Below are 26,276 nucleotides of genomic sequence, written 5' to 3' on the forward strand. Positions count from 1 at the left end.
CGCTGTTTATCATCTGTATGCAATGACATGATGTCACATAATCGGGACTGCCAACCGAGGTCCGCCACTATGCACAGTGGTGTAGCTATAGAGGTTGCAGTGGTCGAAATTGCAACAGGGTCCCGCAGCCAGGGAGGCCCACAGCCTCCTGCACCACCTCTATCCACTGTTACTGTAGTAACTGGGGCCTGTGTAATAAACTACACGAGCCCGTTACTACAGTAACAGTCAGGTCTGCACGCAGTTGCCCAAACGCCCTCCCTGTGACCAGGGCCGGAAGGCCCTTACATACTAGTCGCGTTGCTAGCACCGGACATTGGCCCGATGCCCCAGGCGAATGCCACATTCAAATGTATCTGTGTCCTCAGGACACAGATCCCATTGACTACTATGACTACTGTTCTGCCATTCACTTTGCTACAGGCCACGTTAGGCCTGCTGCTTATAAGACACTGGGACACGATCCCTGCACATGTCGGCGTGATGACGTCACTGGATCATGCCAGCCTATGCAAGGATCCCGTCCCGGCGCCTCATAGGCTGCAGGACTGAGGAGGTTGTGGAACTCTGTTTTCCGCAGGAACGGGGCTATGTGAGTATACTTTTTTTTCTTATTTGTTTGAGGGAAACAATGCACTATCTACAGGGTGGCTGTGTGGCACTATCTACAAATTGGGGTGTGGGTGTGTGGCACTATCTACAAATTGGGGTGTGGGTGTGTGGCACTATGTATAAAGGGTGGTGTGTGGTACTATCTACAAGAGGGGTGTGTGTGACACTAGCTACAAGGGGGCTGGGTGTGGCACTATCTACAGGGGGTCTGTGTGGCACGATCTACGGAGGGTTGAGTGTAGCACTATCTTCAAGGGGCTGTGTGGCACTATCTATAGGGGGGGTGTGGCACTATTTACAGAGGGCACTATCTACAGGGGACCATGTGGCATTATCTACAGGGGGCTGTGTGTGGCACTATAATCAGGGGTGCTGTGGCATTATCTACAGGAAGCAGTGTGTGGCAATATCTACACGGAGCAGTGTGTGGCGCTATTTACATAGGCTGTGTGAGGCACTATCTACAGGGGGCATTGTGGCACTATCTACTGGGGGCACTGTTGCACAATCTACATACGCTGTGTGTGGCACTATCTACAGGGGGCAGTGTGGGGCACCATCTACAAGGGGAACTAACTGTGGCACTATCTTTGCTGGTTTTTATGCTACCAGTAGTGGTCAGCACATATCGTCTAGCCCTTTTTTTTTTTTTCATTAAAGGGCTCGGCTGTTGGATATGTGCAGACAAATACTTGTAGCGTAAAAACCAGAGGGTAGTAGGAGCGTGATGAAAATAACTTTAAAAAGTTTAAAAAGTATACGTTTGGGAAGCCCCCTTTAAAAATCCTGCGTTTGCCCCTGACAGTATACTTACCAACCTCGCTCCTGAGTTGGGTCCAGCCACAGCACGCGTCCTGTCACTTTCGGCGTCACAACTTTACGTGCGCTGAACTACGTTAGGACCCGCACTGGACCCGGAGCCGAAGAGAACCCAGCTCAGGAGGGTAAGGGGAGTATGTTACAATATTGTCTGCTGTGGACCTGTATCTAAGCCTACCATGTGGTTGGCTCAGATACAGGGCCCAGCAGAGGGCATCACACAGGTCTGCTGGCAATAAAGAGAACTTAGGGGGGCTAAGAAAGGACTTTTGCACGGGGGCCCATGAGGCTTTAGCTTCGCCCCTGTCTATGTCGCAATCATGTGACGTCTCATGGATTTTAACATATAATGTATAGCTGGTAAACAGATAGGACTGGGACTGATGGCATGGGATGGCACACTATTACCATGGTAAGTTTATTACAATTTGGTTTATTGTGAACTTTTTGTCAAATTAAAACCTATTGAAAAAAAAAACTAGGTCCATATTAAAACCTCTGTGGAGCTACAAGCACCGTGCAGATAACGGGAAATGCAGTTCCACAAAACCATCACACTCGCTCACTCGTCCGTCCGTCCGGTCCCTACTGTGTAGTCACAGTCACGTGGTATATAGACGGCCCTGATCACATGACCGCGACGTCATCAAACAGCTTCAAAACTTCTAAGGTCTGGCAGCAGCCGGTGTGGACGTGTTTGCGCTTCACGCCTCGGTTGGATGACAATTTTGAGTCCGTGGTTATGGCGGGAGAAGTGGTTGGATGTGGTGTGATAAGGGCGACGGTGACCGTTCTGCTATTGGCCCCATTAATATGTGCTGCGGCCGCAGGTAATGAGGAGTCCGCGTGTCCACACGTGAGGGGTACTACAGTGCGGCTCAGTGCAGGATCCCTGACTTATAAGGAATAGGGCGCCTCCCGAAAAATGGCTGCCCCCATAGTGTGTAATGTGATAGCACAAGTCTATACTGTGTACAGTATAAAGACTACACATACTGTAATCCTACACCAGCTCAAGGCAAAGATGCACACAAGCCTCCGACATTATTCACAGCCAATAGAAGTTCTTCTGTTTCTGGGAAAGTGGGATAGTAACCTAAATAGCCACCATTATAGGTTGTCACCCAGCTTTCCTGGACTCCTGAATGACAAGTCTGCCTGTGATATAGCGGCTTCTCCTGAATCACTGCAGGGCTAAAATTTGCCATTCTGGAGTGTGGAAAAGCTGGGGGTCTATGGGTTTAACCGGTTAAGGACTAGGCTGTTTTACGGCTAAATCACCAGCGAAAGTTTCACAATGTTGCTTTGCGCTTCTTTAGAGGATTATAACTGCAGGTGAATAAAGTTCATCTTTGAATTTTACACTCTTTGTAAAGGACAGATAGGGCTTTGTTTAAGTGGCATTTGTCAGTATATGTCAATTTTTTTTTTTTTATTCTCTTATGTGGGCAAAATTGGAAAAAAATGCAAGAATTTAGCAATTTCGTAAGTTTATGCTGGAGTTTTTCACACACTGTGGACCATGGGCAAAATTAAAGTGTAACTAAACATTTGATAAACTTCTCATATGTCATAGTGACATGTCAGAAGTTTGGATTGGTGGGGGTCCGAGTACTGAGACCCCCACCATGAGTGCTCAGCCGCTTCGTGTCTGTTCGGCTATTTCCGCTAATAATTGTATCGGTGTACGGACTCCATAGAAAGTCTGAGCTTGTACTCTGATACATCGGCTTTCCGGAAAAAAGCTGAACAGACACGAAGCGGCTGAGCGATTGGTGGGGGTCTCAGTACTCGGACCCCCACCTATCAAAACTTCTGACATGTCACTATGGCATATCAGAAGTTTTGTCAAACGTTTAGCTACACTTTAATCTCCTTTCACATTCTTCCACTTCTCTTGAGAAAGGGGATACCAAATATTTGTACGTTATTTCTCACATAGAGAAGTAGGAGGGCGGAGGATAGAAGAAGCTTATTTCACAAATCGCTTTTTTTCAAAGCTGGTTTTACAAAACTCAACAGAGTTTCTATAACACTTCCAAAATATCTGATCTTGAAGCAGAAATCCAAAAATATTCATCTAGGGGTATAATGGGAATTTATTTTTTGGGGTTTTCTAAAATAAGAAATTGCAGGTTTATGCAAATGGAGCTCTCCAGCAGATGAACTTTAGAAAACATCAAACATGACATTCACCCCCCACCCATTCCCTCCCTCACCCTTGGAGTAAAATCAGGGGAAAAATTTAATGTAGGGCAAATATAGTTTCAACTAAAATCTAATAATTCAGAAGGGTGGTATTTTTTTGAAACATGGCTCAATGCCCAGGCCTGGTTATGAGGGACAGAAATATCGGGAATCTTTGCGGTGCCAGTCTTTTCTGCAGACGCGGCACTTTTTCTGAGGTTTGCTTCTCGTTGGTGTTGGGGGAATCCGACTGATGAAGTGTCTTTCAGTCAGTCGCGTGACATCCTCAGACTGGGGGCATTCTCGGGTGTCCTGAACATCAAATATGAGGCCTTCAATAATTTTTTCCTGGAAATCCAGGTATGTGTCTCTGCCTCTGTTTTTTTTGTAGAGCACACATGAGTTGTGGATGGCCACCTGTAACAAATAAATGGCCACTTTTTTGTACCAGGTTTTTGTTTTTCGCTTCACTAAATAGGGCTGTAAAACCTGGTCTCTTAAATCCACCCCCCCCCCCCCCATGTACTTGTTATATTCGGACACGCTCACTGGTTTGTGCTTGTCCGATGTTGCCCCTCTTTCCCTCACTGCCACTGTTCCTGCGGTATGAATCGTGCTTAGCACATACACGTCTTTGCGATCCCTGAACTTGACCGCCAGCAATTCTTCAGATGCATAAGCACAGGAGTCCCCCTTTACCATGCGCTTCCCCACTAATTGCTGTGGAAAACCAATTCTGTTTTTGCGCATGGTACCACATGCCCCAGTCCTTGCAGCATGCAAATGCCTAAACAGGGGCACACTGGAATGCAAATTATCACAGTACAGGTGGTACCCCTTGTGAAGCAGAGGCTGCATTATCTCCCACACGATCTTACTGCTGGTGGAAAGATCAGGGGGGCATCCAGGAACATTTATTGTGCGGTCCCGCCCTTCATAAATCCTGAAGGCGGTGGTATATCCTGACCCGCTTTCACACAATTTCACACAAAAACAAAGTAATATTAAATTTAAAAAATACACATACACCTTTTTTTACAATAAACATTAAAATAAGTCTCAATACATAAAACCTACACATATTCGCTATTGGCGCGGCCCTAATAACCTGCACAACTATTTGTTTGCGTCATTTATGATGTGCACGCTGTAAAAAAAATAAAATAAAAACTTCTTTCACTTGTTAATGTGGGGCACGAGGTGGGATGAATTTAACCTCCATGTGCCTCACATTAATAGTAATTAACCCCATCATGCACCTCACACATTAACCCATGCCCTATTGACACCTAAGGTGTCCATCACCCGAGGTGAGCGTAATTGTCACATTCACCGTGATCCTTTACCTTATCCGTTTCTCATTTGGTTTCCTGTGGCGCCGTGTTCCTTTTTTCTAATATTTATTAACCCATCATGACTGAGAAACATGATGGGGTTAATTACTATTAATGTGAGGCACATGGAGGTTAAATTCGCCATCACACCACGGACCTCACATCAGAATTTTTTTTTTTTTATTACTGTTGGCAAAGTATCGTTTTGATATCGAAATCGCAATACTACACACAGTATCGGTATCTAAGTCCAAATTCTGGTATTGTGACATCCCTAGTTGGGGCATTATACTGTGTGGGGGCAGATATGGGGGGCATTATACTGTGGGGGCATCTATGAGGGGCTTTATACTGTGGGAGAAGCTGATATGGGGGGCATTATACTGTGGGAGGAGCTGATATGGGGGGGCATTGTACTGTGGGGGCAGCTATGAGGGGCTTTATACTGTGGGAGGAGCTGATATGGGGGGGCAGCTATGAGGGGCTTTATACTGTGGGAGAAGCTGATATGGGGGGCATTATACTGTGGGAGGAGCTGATATGGTTGGGCATTGTACTGTGGGGGCAGCTATGAGGGGCATTATACGGTGTGGTGTGTGTATAAATATATATATATTCCCAACCTGCCTATTCTAGTAAAGATAGATTTCTATTTATCTATACAATCTATCTGTACAGAGAATGTATTGGTGTGTAACACTATCTTTTATTTGCAGCCATTATTCTGGCAGCAATTCTCTCTAAATCTCTTCTTCTCCTCACACTGAAACAATGTGTGAGGAGAAGAAAAGAGGCAGGAGATTTGCTGCCAGAAATTTTAAAATGAAAACCAATGTGATCGCTGTGATCGGTTTCCACAGCGATCACATGTTCAGGGTAGGGATGCATCGAAAGTTCGATACCGTGCATCCCCAAACAGTTCAATACCGTTATTTCATGTATTTTGGTACTAAGCTGTGCGGATGCACAGCTAAGTATAGTAACACATGAATGTATGAGAGCGGGGCTGCGGCTGTGTAATACAGCCATTCCCCCGCTCCTGAGTCATGACAAATGCGCGCCGTCAGGATTGCACTGCAGAACACCCCCATGTTCTGTCTTCAGTGCCTGAATTGCCGCTCATTAGTGCAGCGCCGGCCGCATCACCTCATGCTGACCGTGTGTGCGCTTGTTGTCAGGAGCGGGGCAATGACTGTATTACACAGCCGCAGCCCCGCTCTATAACGGCGGAGATCAGAGAAACCTCTCATCTCCACCGCTATTCTCCTGAGTGCTGTGATCAAAGCTGACTGCAGCATTCAGGGGAAAATGAGAAGGGGGGGATGCCCCTTGGATCACATCACAGAAATACCTGTGACACGATTGAGGGACATACCATATATGGGCAGACAGCCCAGGGTCCACTGAAGGACCCCAGGGCTGTCTGACCACATTTCCTGTTGTTAGGGCATACTTGGGTATGCCCTAACAACTGCCTGTGTACTATCCGTACACTGGCTAATACGGTGGTTAAATACGGAGCTGTTTTTAGGCAAAAACAGCTCCTGATTTTCAGACGTTTTTTTAACAACTCACGTTTTTCGCGGCGTATTTTACGGCCGTTATTGGAGCTGTTTTTCAATGGAGTCAATGAAAAACGGCTCTAAAAACATCCCAAGAAGTGACATGCGTTTCTTTTTCGCGGGCGCCTTTTTACTCGCCGTATTTTGACAACGACACGTAAAACACCTCGTGTGAACAGATCATCGTAAAACCCATTGGAAGCAATGGGCAGATGTTTGTAGGCCTAATGGAGCCGTTTTTTCAGCCGTAAAATGCCCGGTTCACACAACCTATTTTCAGGCGTAAACGAGGCGTATTATTCCTCGTTTTACGTCTGAAAATACGGCTCCAATACGTCGGCAAACATCTGCCCATTCATTTGAATGGGTTTGCCGACGTACTGTGCCGACGACCTGTCATTTACGCGTCGTCGTTTGACAGCTGTCAAACTACGACGCGTAAAAATACAGCCTCGTCAAAAGAAGTGCAGGGCACTTATATACATTATATGCAGGGCACTTATATACATTATATGCGGGGCACTTATATACGTTATATGCGGGGCACTTCTATACGTTATATGCGGGACACTTCTATACGTTATATGCGGGACACTTCTATACGTTATATGCGGGGCACTTCTATACGTTATATGCGGGGCACTTCTATACGTTATATGCGGGGCACTTCTATACGTTATATGCGGGGCACTTCTATACGTTATATGCGGGGCACTTCTATACGTTATATGCGGGGCACTTCTATACGTTATATGCGGGGCACTTCTATACGTTATATGCGGGGCACTTCTATACGTTATATGCGGGGCACTTCTATACGTTATATGCGGGGCACTTCTATACGTTATATGCGGGGCACTTCTATACGTTATATGCGGGGCACTTCTATACGTTATATGCGGGGCACTTCTTTCAGACGTCATTTGAGCCGTTCTTCATTGAACTCAATGAAGCACAGCTCAAAATTTACGGCTGTCAAAGAAGCCTTGCAAAATGCGAGGAGGAGCATTTACGACTGAAACGAGGCAGCTGTTTTCTCCTGAAAACAGTCTGTCATTGCAGCCGTAAAAGCCTCTCATCGTGTGCACATACCCTAATAGAACAGCAATTTGCTTTTAAATTGGCACATGGCTAAAACTTGAAAATGGGCCTGGTCAGGAAGTGGTTAATATAAAACTTTACACTTTTATTATTTTCTAGACCTTAGCATTAAGAAGCAAAAAGGTACAGACGTAGTGAACTAGGTTTATTGATAGTGTCGTAGGGGCGACCCGTCATGAGGCAGCATAAATGGCGCTAATTGCAGATGTATCACAATGGTGCTAGCTGAATTACACATTTGGAGCATCCAGGCGCCCCCATCTTTACATCAGCGCATGGCTGGCATGCCTGCTCACCAATATTTTGTGTCCGCTTTCTGGCATGTCCATTTTATGGACCGTTTAATAATATTGTGGAAGGATGTTTTTCAAAATCGTGCCAGTGATTGATACATTTGTCACGTCACCTGGTGCATAATACGCATTTACTGGGGCTTGTCTTTTGATAAATGTGCACCTTTGATAATTGAGCGCTCCTCATGACGTTTATATGGCTTTCCATAAAACCAGTTTGTGGTATTTTTTCCCATGTAGGAATTGTAGCGTTTCCTGCCTGACCGCTGCCAGTATATGTGAACGCACCCCAAGCCATAGTTACTGTAGTATGAAGAAGAATAAATGTCTCCCCATTTTAATGGGGTTTTTTCTTCTTAGACATCACATTTGTCATTTATTGCTATTTGACGGGAACATTTTAAGTTGTTTGAACATTTTTCCTTTTTTTGTTATAAAGGAACACAAGTACAAGTGATTAAACTCGTGGTTGGAAGGTCGGCCTCCTATAATACATCACAGAATTTCTGCTATAAGAAAACACTAGAACCAAAGTGGTTTGATGTCTGGACTAAAGTGCAGGTAGGTGTAATACCTGGTTATTTTATGGTGCATTTACATGAGACTATTATTTTTAGTTGCAGGGTAATCCATGCATCAGAAAATTGCAAATTGCTACAGTTTGCAATGTAATTTTGCCCGGTGTGGCTTTTACAGGTGAAACACATTTATGTTTTTGCTTACATTTTTTTATTCTTAACCACAAGGCCAAAAAGTCTCATGTAAATGCACCCTGAGGTCCCATGCACACGAATGTGCTTTTGCTGCCGCAATTTCCCAGAAAATCTACGGGAGAATTTCGGTCCCATTCATTCCTATGGGGCCATGCACACGACCGCGGTTTTCACGGTCCGTGCATGGCCCTGGAGCCCGGAAGAACGGGCATGCCTTATTACGGGCGTGTTCTGCGGTCCGGGCTCATTGAAAGTAATGGCGATTTGCGGGTGGCTCGCGGCTGTCACTCCGTGGCCGACCTGGAAATCATGGCCGTGCACATGGCTACGGTCGTGTGCACGAGGCCTTACTGTAGCATTTAATTGTTTACTTTTGATGTAATATACCTCGTGTGTGTCCTTGAGTTTTTTTTGTCTATTCTCAGTTATGTTAACACAAATACCTTACTATGGGAATGTGGTGAGGGTACCCACACACGCAGATTTGTTGTGGATTTTTGAGGATTTCCCCCCTTTTTACATTGGAAAGGGTGAACATCCAGAACAGTGCTCTCTGATTTCTGTGCAGAAAATGTTCAGAAACATGTGGATGAGATTCTGCCACCCCCCCCCCCCCCAAAGGTATTACTATGGGAATGTGGTGAGGTACAGTTGGACACTAAAGTTTTAAAGCCATTTAGCTATATTCTAAGGCTTTCTTCACATGGCTCTTAAAAAAACTTGTAAAAGTGTCTAAAACGCTAGCGTTTTTAAAAAAAACGCTTTTTAAACTACAGGCGTTTTTGTGTGCGTGCTTTCGGTCCTTTTTTTTTTTTTTTTTGTGCATAATTAGAACTCACATTGACTATGGGAATTGGGTGCGTTTTACGCGCCAAAGAATTCACCTGACGCTGCTTTTTTACATGACACGTTTTGTAAACAGGCGAGTGTAAACAAAAAAACTGCGTCATATGCAATTGATGTCAATGGAAAGCTTAAATCATGTGTTTGGCGTGTTTACGCGCCGAAAAACAAATCAAATACACGCCGTGTGAACAGGGCCTAAAGGAGGCAGGCTGCTTCTGAAATGTCTATCGGTAAAACACAGCGTGTGCATTGACTTGTCCTGCTGTTCCGCTAACAATGGTCAGTCCATTTGTACCTCAGGTCCTTTTTTACATATTTTCTATTGTATTATGAGCAAACCCTGCACAAGGAGCTGCAGCTCCCCAGAGAGAGGCGAAGTTCACACCTAGCAGATTTGCTGCAGATATTTCGCCTGAGTTTCCAGATGGAAAATTTGCATTGGAATATACAATATCTACAAAGGGGATGAGATTTTAACAAGTTTACACTTGGATATTGACTTGTAGTGCAGATTTTTAATCGCGCAGCATGTCCATTCCTGTTAAAGAATAAACACAGATTTGTTGTCGGGTTTTTTTTTTTTTGGTTTTTTTTCCCGTTAATTTAAACAAGGAAGAAGAAATTCCCTGTCAAATATTTTTGTTGTGGATTTTGACGCAAATGAACTGCTTATCTGCCGCAATATCTCCAAGTCCAGATAGGTTTAACCAGTTTCGCACTGCTGATAGACTATAAACGTCTGGCCGGTCTCCTGCATAAAACAAGGCCTCATACCGCCACGTCAATGAAAAAGTTATGGCTGCTGAAATGCAGAGGTAAAAAGGTAGAGAGACCGCAGCACACACAGGTATCAAAAAAGTGTTTTTTATTCTGCCATAAATAGCGATGTTTGACCCAAGTGAGGGTCTTTCTCCTGGAGAAAGACCCTTACTTGGGTCGAAACGTTGCTATTTATGGTGGAATAAAGACACTTTTTTGATACCTGTGTGTGCTGCGGTCTCTCTACCTTTTTTATGTCTATTTGGAGTTGGACTGGCTACGACTTGACACTGCCTGCACCGATTGAAACTCTCCTGTTTAATGCCCCTCATGAATTTTTCTGGGACTGTGATGTGCTGCTGATCTCGCTCTTTGAAAAAAATATCTGGTCATTAAGGGGTTAATTGTCTCTTCTCCCTCTCTGGCAGGCTGCAAGATGGGAAGAGGAATTATGTAAAAGAACACAAACCCCTTTTTTTGTCTTTCTTTTTTCAATAATATACTTTTCTGTGTCTGCTGCCCGACAACTTTGGTTGCGATATCGCTATGTCCCGTAGCCTATGTTGCGAGTAATGACCGCTTCTGGTCAGGGAGTGGTTAAAAATAATAAGCAAACCGTATACTCTCCTCCTGTGGCAACGCGTCCCTGGTTCCCCTGCCACGGTGTGTACACCCGGCCTCCAGCCATGCTGTGTCGCCAAGTGTATAGAGACTGGAAGGGAACCCGGGAAGCGCCAGGGGAGATGAATATAGTTAGTTAGTTGTGTGTGTGTGTGTGTGTGTGTGTGTGTGTGTGTGTTTTCTGTAGCTAATCTATGTGTGATTTTAGCCTTAGGGGATTATCAATCACGCTCTCACTAGCGTTAGACCTATGCTTGCACAACCTTACAAGGTTAAAGGCTATGTACACCTTTTGAAATTGTTTTAATTTTTTAATAAAAATGTCTATCAGTGTGTTTGGTGCAACTTTCAAAATACTTATTGACTGATTAGGAAATATATTCTTATTTTTTTCTTTACTATAGATTCGGGTGAACAGCACAAAAATGATCAAAGTGACGCAGGTGGATAGCGAGGAGAAGCTCAAGGATTTGGAAGGCTTTGTTGTGTCCGACTTCTACTCATTCTTTAAGGAGAAATTCAATGATACCTACATAAATGTGGATCTCCAGAGCAACAATATCTGCGTTAAAGTCCATGTAAATGAAGCCGATACATGTTATAGTGTCATCGTTTCTAGAGGTGGGTTACGTGTAGCCACAGGACAGCAGTTGGTCATCTTTATGTGCCCTGTTTGCTACGGTGGATAATTCTTACTTGCAGATTTTTAATTACAATTCTTCTATTAAGGCCTGGATCACACACGCTGCTTTGATGCCGTTTTGGCTATGTGAATGGGGGAGCAGGTGTGGTGCTGCTGTGCGCTGATGATATTTTGTCAGCCTCTGCTCCTTCCGTTTATAGAATACAGGCTGTTTACTTGTGCTGTTTTTTTATCCTTTTATATTTTTCGTTGTCTGACATGTTTTTTGTTTTTTCCATTTGGCAGGCTTTGATCCCAAGCTATTTGCGGTCTTCTTTATTGGCCTTTTCTTGTTTTTCTATGGAGATTCTCTCAGTAGGTGGGTTTTGGTCTTCTTTGATACAATAAGCTGATCCGAAGCTCCGCGATCCTGTATTAAATGTTAATATGTTCCAAATGGCACCCGTTGTACCTTTGTGATAACTGAAAATACTGCCGTGTATGGTAAAGAGAAAAAGTAACAAAAGAAATGAATAGTTGTCCTCTAAGGCCTTATTCACACGTACGTGTTATACGTCCGTGCTATGCGCGTGATTTTCACGCGCGTCGCACGGACCTATGTTAATGAATGGGGCTGTTCAGACGGTCTGTGAATTTAACACAGCATATGTGCGCTGTGTGAAACTCATGACATCTCCTATATTTGCCCGTATTTCGCGCTGCACGCACCCATTGAAGTCAATGGGTGCGTGCAAATCGCGCTCGGCACACGGAAGCACAACAGTAGTAAAATAAATGACTGCAAATAGAAAAGCACCACATCCTTTTCTGTTTGTAAACATAAAACCAGAGTGTCATAATGATGCCGGCTGCGCGAAAATCACGCAGCCGCGAACCATATGCTGATGACACACGGACCTTTTGCACGTGCAAAACGCAGCGTTTTTTGCGCGCGCAAAACTGACACGTCTGTGTGAAGGCCTAAGTGTAATAGTTTCTCTGATCAGACCATTCCATTAATCGTAGAGCTGCTGTCACTATCCGCTGATCTGTTCCTGAGACCTCTGGAAAGCCGCTGGTTTTGCCAGGGGAAGTTCATGTCATTTCCCCCTTCCGGCGGCTGCTTCGGGGTCAATGTGGTATTCTAAATCAGAAGAACTCTGCATTCTCCACAAAGTAATTGTTCTTTCAATGCAATTTTTTGTTATTTCAAATATAGGACTATCCAATATATATATGTAGGGTTAAAGTTTTTCGGTTATGACGTTCATCAGACCATCTGCTTGAATAATATATATTAGACACATTTTTCACTAAATGAAAAATGACGTCAAATAATGGAAAAGAAAAAATGAACAAAGGGTTTCACACGTGTATGACCTCGCTATAACTAGCGCCATTTACAATGATATCAAAGTACATGTTCGATCTGTAACCTCCTAGTAATAAGGAATGTTCCATGTTCTTATTGCTTAGTTAGATAATTGTGACTAGACACTTACAATATAACACTCACAGCTTTTTTTGCTTCTTAGCATTTCTCAATAATTTGTATACTTTCTATGACTTGTTGAGATGCCAATACATATAAAGCCTTATTGGATTCTGATGCCATTCTGACATCCTTTATAACAAATAGTACATGTATGATCTAGAATTTCCTAATTATTAGCATGGTACATGTAGGACATTTACTACTTTTAACCAGTTAATGGCCACCCATTAAGTTTTTTACGGCGGCCACTACCTGGCTTTATTCTGAAGCAGTAGCCTTTTTACGGCGCAGCATCGGAATAAATACACGCTGCCGGGAGCAGGTAAGTCTCCGCTACCTCCAGTAGATGAGGGCTGGGAGCAGACCTGCTCGAACAGGCGAGATCGAAATAATTCTGTTGAATTGTTTAGAAGAGAAGCCCCAGATTCCTGGCTGCTGCCTTTTATGGTTTACAATGACGGAACATATTACAGTAGGAGGGGTTAATGAATTAATTGGAAGGGCTTTAGTTGAAATCGAATGTCCCTCAGATAATGACGCACCAGGCTCACAATCTTTAATCCGCTGTATGTTACAATTCAGGCCCCCGAGTGCTGACCTCTGGGGTAGGGGGTTTGTTTTCTATTGACGTGTCCCCAGCATAGCTAGATCTATGTAATTGCTTTATAAATAGAAGTGTTTTGTAACTACGATCACTGGGGGGTATTCGCGGTCTACAGAACATTGATTATTTCTTCCATTGTTTTGTCTGTCCTACAGAAGTCAACTTTTTTACTATGGCACAGGAATGAGTGTCGGGATGCTGGCTTCAACACTGATCCTTGTCTTCATGCTATCCAAACTGCTGCCCAAGGTACTTTTAAAACACCCGTGATAAAAACTTCTGTGTCCGTTCAAATTGTTGTTTTATTCTTTGTTAAAGATACATAGTACAGGTGTAGCGTAGTTACCAAATCGTTTCATGGGATACAGAACCATAAGTATGAAGACCTGCTCCCCAGATAAGGCTTGTCTGCTGGTTTCAGAAGTGACCAGCTGCTGCTCAGCCTCGTATGTTCTGGGGTCTGTGGCAGAGGAGAAAAAGAAAATGTGTAATGACTCCAGGCTCACCAACCTGACAAATGGCCAGTGCAAACCCTTAAACGTATTTTTCATGAAGGTTACGTTCGCCTTCTATATGTAGGGGGCGGTCGTCGTGTTAACGTTGGTTGGGCAACACAATGGCTGTTCTATAATGAAGGTGCAGGAGGTAAATACACGGGGGAAGGAGCTGATGGGAGGTCTTGCTTTGACAATTCAAAGGAGGCTGGCCGGGGTGAGTCGTGCTGGGACAATCTGCTAAGGAAGGAGATGGGGGGGGGGGGGCTGTGATCACTAGTGGAAGAGTGGCCGGGGGGGGGGGGGACTGCTGGGAAAGGTAGGGGATGGCAACTTTATCTACTATGGAAATAGGGGAGGGGGCGGCAGCTTTGTCTACTGAAGGATATTTGTTTAGCGACCTCAATAGGAATTTCTAAACCCAGACCTGTAGTGGTAAGGCTTGCCCCTGGACCTAAATAACATTTGTAAAGGCATGAGCTGTACAGTCATTGTATTTTTTTTTTTGTAATTGCTCCTCTGGAAAAAAAACAAAGTATTTTATTTTAGTGGTACAGTCCCCCCGTAGACTAAAGATGGTTATCTGATCAAAAGTCTCATTTCCATGTCAGCTTTACATTTTATATATTTTTGTATGCCACCATCATCGTGTTATAAGGAATATTTTAAAGTATCTTGACCTACTTGCAGCCTTTTTGATTGTCTTTTTTTATTTTATTATTTCTTTAGAAAAGCTCTTTCTATATGTTACTGGTTGGAGGTTGGTCCTTCTCACTGTATATAATCCAGCTGGTGTTCAGAAACTTCCAGGGAATCTGCACGGAGTATTGGCAGTATCTGCTAGGTATGTTTAGTATTTTGTTCCTGTAACTATAAATTATACTATATATAACATATTTTTTTGAGCACATTACTGTTTGCTAAAGGCATCAACTGGTAAAGTACAGGTCTTGGCATTGTTACTGACCGTAAATGTCTGGATTTTAAAATATAAATCCTGAAGGAAATTTCTAGTTTACATCATAATCCCAGTTACTTTGTCCAGTCAATTACGTGTCGTACATTAGAAGAAAAAAACTGCTGCCTGGTGTTGACAATTAAAGTATCTGAATCTGAACTGATTTCCATAAGCAGGATTTTCTTAATTCTTTATAGGTACTGCAACCGTTTTTGAACCCCACACTTGGGTCTTCATCTGGCAGGTGTGCAATCGCATCAGCTCTTCCTTAAAGAGAACCTTTCACCTCCCCATACATGTGCAGCATGTAATGGGGAGTGCTGCACAAACCCTGGGGCACTTTAAAAAAAAATTCGACCTCCCTCCGTTATTTAGATATCGGTGCCGTTATATTTAGCGCCCGATATTTAAATAACCCCCTGAACAGTCAACTGGGCGTGTACTGGCAAGGGGGCATGTTACTATGGCTGTGACACTGTCCAATCAGATATGGACAGTGCCACAGCAAGAGCGAGGGGGTTGTGTGTGTACTCTCTGATCTTGAAAGCCGAAGAGCGTCTTCTGCCGAACTGGCAAGGGGGCGTGTCACTGCTACGGACAGTGTAAGAGCTGTGGGTAGGAGAGCGCGCATGTGCGCTCTCATCCATTCAGCTCTTGCGAGAGATCAATCTTGTATTGTCTGCCGAACTGGCAAGGGGGCGTGTCACTGCTACAGACCGTGCAAGCGCTCCCCAGATCTTACACTGCACATAGCAGTGACACGCCCCCTTGCCAGTTCAGAGGGTTATTTAAATATCGAGTGCCAAATATAATGGCACCGATATCTAAATAACGGAGGGAGGTAGAAAAAAAAATGTAAAGTGCCCCAGGGTTTGTGCAGCCCTCCCCATTACATGAATCACTCAGCTGCACATGTATGGGGAAGTGAAAAGTTATTTTTAAATACATAAAGGCTGCATAGAAACACTTCATTAGAATAAGAACTAAATGTAATCTAAGAAGAGCCCTATTATAGTACATACAATATCTGATATAAACAGAATCTTTAAAATTAATCATTTTTAGAGATAAAAAAAGGTTGACCTAAAAACCTTCGACCTGGCTGATTTTTATTTGTTTCCTTTGTTGTCTGTTTAGACAAAGCTATCCATAACCATTTAATTATATAAAAAATTACACTTAAAGGAACAATCCGGTCAAAAATGACAAATCGGCCAGCACGTCTTTATATGTTTCCTCCCTTTTACATTATAAAGTCTTTGTGCTTCCTGTAATTTGCTGCTATTACGTATTTTTTTTCATTGCAGCATCAAGTTGCTGCTATCTCCATGACACGGAGTCAGCTGCATGTTAATGACCTCTCCTTACATGGATATCAGTGGGCGGGGACACAACTAAGCCCCTCCCAGGCTGGCAATGTGAATCTGCCAGTTATAAACGATGTGTCATGGAGCCCGACTGACATGAGGGATTTCTACATGCTCACTTTATCCAAGCCCCATCATTACTGGTGTCCTATTAGTGTCCTGCAGGGGAGTAGTTATCATTGTAAAATTATGTGGGAGTCGGTATAGGATATATACCCAAACAGAATCAAGCATCCTCAGGACAGCACTACTCAGTCATGGCAGCACAGGTTGGGTAACTTGTAGAGCTCTGACCAAAAGCTGATTTTTTTTATTTTGTCTGGAGTGACCCTTTTAAAGAGTTAGCTTTTACTTTCCAAAAACTTTTGATATGTTCTAGCAACAGATCAGAATTTTGATTGGTGGGGGTCTCGGTGCGGAGACCCCCACTTTCACTGAAATGAAGGTGCTGAGCGCCCTGCATCTTCGTCTGTGATCGCTGCTCCTTGTCAGGCTGATGACGGCTCACGTAGGCCTTCTATGTGAGCTGCCTTCAGGCTAAAGAAGCGCCGCTCACATCCGAAGATACATGCTCATTAATTTCAGTGTCAGTGGGGGTCTCATACCTATGTGGTCTAACAGTACATTCAGTAGGCAAAAAGAAAACACGTGAGTAGTGTGGAATTCAAAATACAATCCTTTTTGATTAGCAGTTTAACTTTTGTAGTTTACCTGATAACTTATGACTGTGGGCTGCTATATATATATATATATATATATATATATATATATATATATATATATATGGAGAACATCTCAAACCCTCAAAACTTTTTCGATATATATTAAAAATCATACCCTTGGAACAAATTCCAGCTTCAAATTCAAGCCGGCAAATGATGCTGAACGGACGCATTCTTTTGGATTTACAAAATGCAAAACCTGTTACCAGATGTCCTAAATGCAGCCGATTTATATTAGACCCAAGTAGACTTCTGTAGTTCAATAGACCTTGTAGTGTCTTTCTTTCCTTGACCACTAAAACCAAACCGGCTTGAGGAAAAAATGTCTGCGTAGCGTCTGTCTCCTAGAAAACCAGTACGCCATAGTAGACCGGTTCTTCTGAGCGTCCTCGTTTCTATGACTACAGATCTGAGGCTGCTATTTTTGTCGTAATCTATGTTTAGGAGGATTTTTTTTAAACCACTTTTTAAGTATTTTGTAACTTAAAATCTAAACACAGGAAACAACAAAAAAAACATGTCAAAGGATCTTTCATATGGGCCTTTTTATCTCTTAAAATGATTACTTTGTGTTGTGGAGCTGTAGTCCGTGGCTGCTGCTTAGATCATCTATACGTAGAGTTGTGCCTATGAATAGCACAACCCCAACTGGTGTCTGGTTTAACAAAACTGAACTAAATTTCCCTAGGGAGTGCCCACACTTTTCTGCTCGTTTCGATGTCGTACATTATATGTTTTGTATTTTTTGCTTATTAATGTAATTGAGTGCCTGACCACATCTTTTTATCAGGTAAAGTATTTTAACTCCACTTTGTAAAACCGTTCTGTTTCTTAGGCTATCTGGGCATTGTGGGCTTTGTCAGCTTTGCAGTTTGTTATAAATATGGACCTTTGGAAAATGAGCGGAGCATAAACCTGCTGAACTGGACCCTACAAATTATTGGATTGCTGCTGATGTACACTGGCATCCAAGTGCGTAATGTGGCACTGGTTATGATAGTAGTTGCGTTTTGTACCAAGCAGATTGAGTACCCGCTACGATGGATACACACCTTATACAGGTAACTTCACTGATTAAAAATAAATATATACTGTTCCATTCTCTTGCTGGCTGTACTCCATTCATTTCAGTATGGAGCAAAGTAGGAAGAGACTTGAATTACTGCAGCCCTTTACTACTTCCATGCTGATGTCCGCTTCAGGAGCCGAGGGATGGATAGAAAAATAGATAAAATAACTTTAGTATTTTACAGGAAATTAAAGGCTATATAAACCTTTTTGAAAGGGATTTTTTTTTTAATAAAAAGGTCAATTGGTGTGTTTTTTGTTTTTATTAAATTATTTTTACTTTTTGAGATACAGCTGCTTTGTATTCTGTATACAGAGCAGGTGTATCGTGCGCCGAGACCTGAATCCATCAGGTCCGTAGCACTGACGGGTTCAGTAAAAGCGGCTTCTTCGTGCCTCTGACTTTCAGGATCCACCTGTTATCCATTACATCTAAGTTCATAACTAAGACGTGATGGATTACAGGTAGATCCACACAGGACCCGCTGACACTGAACTAGTTATGCAGAATACAGAGCAGTTGTATCTCAAAGTAAAAATAATTTTTAATAAATTAATTTTCACCAAACACACTGACCTTTTTTTTTGAGGGGGGAAAATAAATCCCTTTCAAAGGAGTTTGTTAAAGTGATTACAACAGCCTTGACACTTATTCAAGAAGTAAGTGCACTAACAGTGGAGGAGGGGGGGGGGGGATGGAAGTGTAATGTGAGCTAGCGGACCTGTAGAAACGGTGATCTTGACCAGGCTGCAGCTCCGCTATATGTAACACTGCAGATTTCAGGTCTTGCACAACCTGCTGAGCTTTGAAGGGAAAGGCTTCATGAACGTACTGTACATGATGCCCTAAGAGCATTGTGTCGTTTATATTTTTTCTTGGAGGAACACTTTAAAAATTGAAAGATGATCTGATTAGATTTTTTCAGCAACCCTGACACATTATTCAAATGTACACGGAAAAATAAATAGAAGGTTATTTCATCTTCACCTTCGGTCCAGAAGACATTGTGAATAATTATTTGCACATTTTTAGGGCTATTGTTAAATCCAGAGTCAAAGCTGCGCCACCTCGTCTACTCTCCGAGGAAGAATACCGGAAGCAAGGGGAAGAGGAAACGAAGAAAGCATTAGAAGACTTGCGAGATTACTGCGGTAGCCCAGATTTTCAAACTTGGAAGATGATTTCACGTATACAGTCCCCAAAAAGGTAAGTTTCGGTGTTGGGAATTTCGACCGTGAGGCCTCTTCACTACCATAATAGTCTTCAGATAGTCTCTAGTGCTGGGGCCAAAAGGCTGAGGCGTCTGTTGCTTAATTGCAATTGCACGCAAAAATTATAACGTTATTCATTTTGGGATTTAGATGGTTACAATGACAGTAATTTTTTGTCACGTTAGTTTCCCTTTTAAACCCTTATTTATTTTCCTCACCATCGGTGGGGGGATTTGGAGAAATATATTTTGGACAAGGTTTGAATGTGCTGTAAAACTTAGCTTAAAAAGCTCCAGAGATCACAGTTCTATGGAAAGACTGTGGGAAAGATTCTACAGTCTAAGGCCGGGTTCACACAGGACGGATACGCTGCGTGAAAATCACAGTGTCCGACCTGGAACACGCAGTACATTCCGCCTGAAAAATCGCACCACATTGTGGTGCGATTTTTCAGACGGAAGTTCCGCTGCGGAAGTTAGAAGTTTATACTTGCCCCCTCCCTCCTCTGACATCGGCTCCAGCCTCCCTGGAGGACGTTGCTGGCCTTGTGACGCTTCAGCCTGTGATTGGCTGCAGCGGTCACATGGGATGCTACATCCTCGCAGGACTGCAGGAATTATATATTTTTTTTTCTTCCGGCATTGAGATATATATATATATTTATTATTATTTTTTTCTTTCTTGCGGAGTAAGCGCTGCGATTACGCCACAGTGGCAACGCTTGGCTTTCAGAATCTCATCCTGCGGAAATTTTGCAGCGTTTACGCTACGTGGGACCCAGTCTAAATCTGCAGGCATAAGCTTTAGTTGGCTTCATGCACATGACGGCTGTTTCTGCAATGCCTGGATTGGTTCTATATCTACGTGCTCTATTGAATATGATGTTCAAATCCGTCACCTGAAGCTTATGACTTCGCAGATCTGAAGTGAAAATAATTGGAAACTTGAAAATAAATGTATTGGATTCAAAAATGAAATAATTGATCCATTTGGTATCGCCTAACCTTCAATTTAACATTATTATTAAATGATGCTTTACATAGTGCAGCATTGTGATTGTTCAGGCATTGGACTGTGTATTTTTGTCAGCAGAAGTAGAATGCAGTAGTATAGCGGCCTCTAGTGGTATCACTTACTGTTTACTTTTTGCACACCACTTTGCAACAGTTATATATTATCATGAAAGTCGTATCCAGCGTCTTGGTTTATAAGAGAAAAAGTGTGTAGGGATTTCAGATGTGGCATGTGGTTCTATGAAATGCTTCAAGTCCCTGCATGTTTTTCACCTTACCCGTACCTGTAATCAGGAGTCAAAGAGCTGTTTGGTTGGGGTTTTTCAGTGAGTTTAGTCTGGGGGAAAGAACAGGACTTCCCCCGAACAGGCTTCCCATAACAAGCAAAAAGAGAGCATAGCCGGGAATGATCTCATTAGTTAGTTTATTTTTGGGGGTTTTTTTTTTCTAACTTTTTATTTTCGTAAGAATTCATAAATGTATTTTAAGAGTTCAAAAAACGGTCTTTACTAAGCAGTGAGTTTTATCTTGCAAAAATCTTATTGCTCGCTAGGTCAGAATATTCAAGGACCATGCTATCCCCTCACTGGAAAGAGAGAAGAGGAAGGGAGAACATGGTACTTACCTTTTTTAAATTCAGACAATTGTTATTCTTTAGCCAGATTGTATGTTGCAGAACTGTCATGCACATTGTATAGCTGTGCTACAAAATGGGACTTCACCCTCCTAAGGAATTACGGTACGCTTTTTGGAATAACCCGGGTTGCAGCTCAGCAGTTCGCCAGCAGAAACTGGTGAGGGTTTATTTAACCATTTTTTACTCTTTGCATTAGTCCCACTAGGGGACTTGAACCAACGATTGTTGGATCGCTTGCACAATATACTGTAATTACTCAGATCCCAGCAGTTAGAGCAGGATGTCAGCTGTAGTATACGTCTGACACTCGTAGTGTATGGAGAAGGTTCAGCTCATGAGCCCGCTACATACAACCACCCTCCCATTACGACCTACATACTCTGTTTGCGGTGGTAAAGGGGTTAAATAAACATCACAAAGCCGTAAATTACATAAACCTATTTGGTATCTCTGTAACGGTAACAACCTATCAACCGGCATAATTCGGTTATCACATTACTTACGGTGATCAGTAAATGTATGTTTTTTCTGTCTAGTTTTTCCCATAATAAAAGTTAATATAAATGAAAGGCTTACTTTTAATTTTATGTGTATTGCAAAATGGCACCTAAAAAAACGACCTATAGCTGTGTCTCCATAAAAATCAAATAGTTATGGCTGCTGGAAGTGGGAAGGCAAAAACATTTAAAAAAACAAATAACCTTTGCCATCTGAACAAATACAGCACTTACATTTCCATCAGTAAAAGGGTTAAATGACAAACTTTGTGGCATGCAAATCCCTCCCTGGTTTTTTGGCTTTATTTAAAAAAACAAAACCTGGTGACAACTCTCCATATAAACATTGAACTGGCGGCATTAGTAGTGGGGGGAGAAGCCAACACACAAGTCTGGCCCTGGATGTGGTCTGTAGAGCGCTGCAGCTGGGGGCTGTCAATGAAGCTGCGGCCACACGTTAACTCTGCGAGGGAGGGATAGTGTTATATGGTAGCTATGGATGAATGTGTAATGCTGGTGCAGAGTCTAACTAACTAGCCTTAAAGGGGTTTGCTCTAGTCCAGTCAGCCCTGACATATTATCTAAAGTCGTTGTCCGACAGCCATCTCTTTAACCCCTTCCCGACATTTGACGTATCCATACGTCAGTCGGGTAGGGGAAATATGGAACGGGCTCACGGAGTGAACCCGCTCCATACGATGCGTGTGTCGGCTGTATATGTTACCGCCGACACTTCAGAGTAACGAGTGGGATCGCGCTGGTTTAACCCGTTAAATGCTGCGGTCAATAGCGACCGCGGCATTTAGTTAGAGGTGTTCCCCCTCTTGCTAACAGCTCATCGTGCCCCCTCCCCCCCTGCAATGCAATTGCGGGGTGGCGATGGTTACTATGGCTGCCTGGGGGTCTAATGAAGGCCCCCAGGTCCGCCATCTTTGTGCTCCTATTAAGCCCTGCCTCTGGCTTGTATATAGTGCAAGCGATCTAACGATCACTGGTTGAAGTCCCCTAGGGGGACTATAATAAAAAGAAAAAAGTAAAGTTAGTAAATTAATGTGTTTTTTTTTGTTTTGTTTTTTTATGTAAAAAATAAATATTAAAAGTTAAAAAAACTCCCATTTTCCCCCTAGAGCATAGTAAAAAAATAAAATAAATAAACATAATTGGTATCGCCGCATCCGTAAAAGTCTGAACTATTACAATATGTCATTATTTAACCCGCAGGGTGTACGCCGTAAAAAAAAAAAAAAGTAAACGCCAGAATCTTTTTTTGGTCACCATCTCCCATAAAAAGTGATAAACGTCGCATGTACCCCAAACTGGTATTTTTTGCGGGATAAGCTGTCGTTTTTAATAAGCCCTCACACCATTTAATCTACGCAAAAATAACAATGTTACGGCTCTCAGAATTTGGCAACACAAAATACATTTTCTTTTTTACACTTAAGTTTTTACTTGTAAAAGTAGTAAAATATAGAAAAGACCTATATATATTTTGTATCGCCGTAATCTTATTGACCCGCAGAATGAAGTTAACATGTTGTTTTAATTGCACAGTAAAAACGAAGCGCAAAAAACATGGAGGAATGAAGTTTTTTTCTCTTTATTTTCTACCCCACAAATAATTTTTCCCCCATTCCTAGTACATTATATGGCACAATATACGGTGGTACGAAAAACTACAACTCGTCCCGTAAAAATCAAGCCCTCATAGGACTAAATAAAAAAAGTTAATGGCTTTTGGAATGTGGGGAGGAAGAAACGAAAATGAAAAAAATGGCTGCGGCGCGAAGGGGTTAATTACCCAGAGAATATCAAATACTATGCCAGGCCTCTCCATATTTTTTTTGTTGGCATAATAGTGGTAGTTTTTAGCCATTCACTTTTACTTTGCATCTATATTACATATTACATATTGCTGTTACGGTTCTCCTTTTATTGTAATGTAGAGCAAACCTGGAACCCCCTCCTCCTTATACTGATCATACAACTTTATTTGGGCACATGGACAGGGGTCCTCTTCATGAGATCACCCTTTTTTATTTTTCTATACACATTTTAGGAATCTTAATGTTACCGCACTTGTAAAAGGCTTCCACCTACATTTCTTATCGTTTTGCACGTTTGTGTGGCTTTAAAAATAACGGGATTATAACAAATCTTCTTGAAATCCTCAGGTTCGCTAATTTTGTGGAAGGCTCATCTCACTTGACATCTAATGAGGCTTCTCTTCATGAACACGAGTACGGCATTGGAGGATCTTTCTTGGAGGAAGAGTTGTTTGGGGATGATGGGGATATAGACCTTGAAGATGACTGTGATGAGTCACACTCTAATTTTCGTCAAGAACTGACTAATAACATTCGGTCGTCACACAGTTGAGACTTCTAGGAAAACATCTTGCTCATAAGATTTATGTCACGCTTCCGTCTGTGCTCTTTTTGGGCGCACCGGTATTTGAGCCCGCTACTTGACGGGGATTCGGAGCCTTTCTCTCCACAGCTTTTTGAAGGACGTTTACCAAAAACTGTTTTTGTACGTCACGGTCGTGAGTTTTCCTAAGAAGATTTTGCACTTTTTATGCAGCTATGCAAAATCCAACCCACAGAAGAGACACGTGAAGAGGGAGTAGATATCTCCTGTGATTTTATTTTAACTATACTAGTTTTTTTGTTTTTCTAAAAACACCAAAGATTTCTGTGTCGGTTTGCTGCTGTATTTTTTTTTTTTTTCATTCTAATATGGTAAATATTGTCTCTACATATTTTGTTCATTCATCAGCTTCTCCTTAAGATTTCACATATAGCCCAACAGTATTTGAGACACCAATTACATAGCCTAAGTGCTCTGTGCCAGCCTTGTATTAATGTTGGTGCCGCCGTAACCTGAAACGATACAATCCGACCTCAATGCACAATCACCCATTACATTCTTGACCGCTCTTCATGTTATGTTTTTTTTAGTACAGAGATCAACAGTTACTGTTACATTGCATACGAATACAACCCTGGCTACCGCCATTTGATTTCTTTTTTTTTTATTTATTTTTTTTTTCTTGATTAAAATGCTGGCCTAAAGAGGATCTGTGAGCTCTCCCTACATGTCTGTCTTAGCTAATAATGGTCTTTTTTTTAAAAAAAAAAACAAAAAACCTTTTTCTTTGATTTTTTTGTTTGCATTGTGCCGTTCTCTGACTAGTGAGCATTTCCAGGAGGAATAAAAGAGTAACGGCACAATACAGAGTTCTAAGAAAAGATGCTCCATGGTAAATTCATGGGGAATACAAATATTTACTGAAAGGAGCACTCCAGTTTAAATATATTATTCGCGTTTCAGTGGCAACGAGCTTACCTTTCCCTGTAACATTTAATTTGGGATTTTATTTCTGTCAAGGGCAGTAGCCACACCCCTGTTATTTGCACTGTTGATCTTTCAAAAAAAAAATAAAAAATTCCCAACATGCTCAACCCTGAAAGCCACCATTTTGTTCTGAAAATGGGCACCGACCATGTGAAATACCGTCAAGACATAATTTTTACTATTTCATCAAACCAGAACATCCGATCTTACTTTGGCAGTTTCTAACTACTATCGTGGGTTCTTTTCCTTTACGTTGTTTGCTGTTTTTGTAGCTTTGTGACACATCAATCACTTTCTCACCAACTATGAATTACAATCAAAATTAACTTTGCTAATTTCTTGAGCTTAAAAGTTTATCTCGAAGTCATAACAAAAACTAAAAGTAGACTTGTTTTTCTACCTCTTCTTTTTATATACATATAATTTTTTTATTTTTAATTCTTCTGTGCCGACTTATTTGAATTCTATTTGCTTTTCTTACCAGCTTTCAGCCATGTATTCGAGAGAATTTATTTTACTGTCCACATTGCATTTAACTTTATGTTGAAACTGTTACGTCCTTGAACAGCAAAACTAGACAAACCACCAATGTAGTAGTAATTGTAAAGGTGGATTCACACGCGGCAGATTTTGTTGCCAAAATTTCTGCTACTGAAATTTAGTTCCGTCCTTCTGAATGGGGTTGTTTTTGCAGCAGGTGCATGGATTTCTGCACGTTCCATTCAGTTGAATAAAATGGATTTTATGTCGCAGAAATCTCCGCAACACAATCTGCTGCATATGAATCCATCCCAAGTTTATCCCTGCGGTGACTGACTTTATTTTTTTTTTGGGGGGGGGGGGGGGGTGTTGTGTTTTTCAAGATCATATCTTTCATACAGCAAAATGTTTGTGTAGAGTAATGTATAATATATTTTATTAAAGAGAATGGTTTGTTAAAAAAAAATGCTCTTGCATGTTTCTTTTTACTCCCTTTTTGTCTCGTATCTTTTTGTGAGGCCCAAGTGCACAACAATAAAATTCCTTTAATCCAGCATCATTGGGCTTGATGGGTGCCAGATTATGAAATATTTCTGACTGTCATGGAAAAATATGTGAAACTCTCACTTGTAAGGGTAGAGAACTAAAGAATGCCCTCAAAACATTTATATAGATACATTGTTCAGCCATAACCTTTAAAACCGGTGAAGTGAATAATATTGTCCCATGACAATGACGCCTGTCAAGTGGTGGGATATATTAAATAGCAAGTGAATAGTCTGTTCTTGAAGTTGATGTGTTTGGAAGTATAAAAATGAGCAAGTGCAAGGATCTGACCGACTTTAACAAGTGATAAATTGTGAAGGCCAGGCGACTGGGTCAGAGCATCTACAAAACAATAGG

At 42.0% G+C, this 26,276-nt stretch overlaps 1 protein-coding gene across 1 annotated transcript; it reads left to right on the plus strand.

Annotated features, from left to right (window-relative positions):
* The first annotated feature begins 2,081 nt into the window (after positions 1 to 2,081).
* Positions 2,082 to 25,819, plus strand: NEMP1 (nuclear envelope integral membrane protein 1). The gene is given in 11 exon segments (XM_075852014.1): positions 2,082 to 2,261; positions 8,348 to 8,469; positions 11,252 to 11,468; positions 11,776 to 11,848; positions 13,724 to 13,817; positions 14,792 to 14,906; positions 17,945 to 18,170; positions 19,211 to 19,384; positions 20,956 to 20,983; positions 20,985 to 21,019; positions 23,711 to 25,819. Coding segments are annotated over 11 exon segments (1,377 nt in total). The 5' UTR covers positions 2,082 to 2,173; the 3' UTR covers positions 23,916 to 25,819.
* The last annotated feature ends 457 nt before the right edge of the window (positions 25,820 to 26,276 follow it).

This window comes from Rhinoderma darwinii, chromosome 2, assembly GCF_050947455.1.
Source record: "Rhinoderma darwinii isolate aRhiDar2 chromosome 2, aRhiDar2.hap1, whole genome shotgun sequence".
NCBI classification, from domain to species: Eukaryota; Metazoa; Chordata; class Amphibia; order Anura; family Rhinodermatidae; genus Rhinoderma; species Rhinoderma darwinii.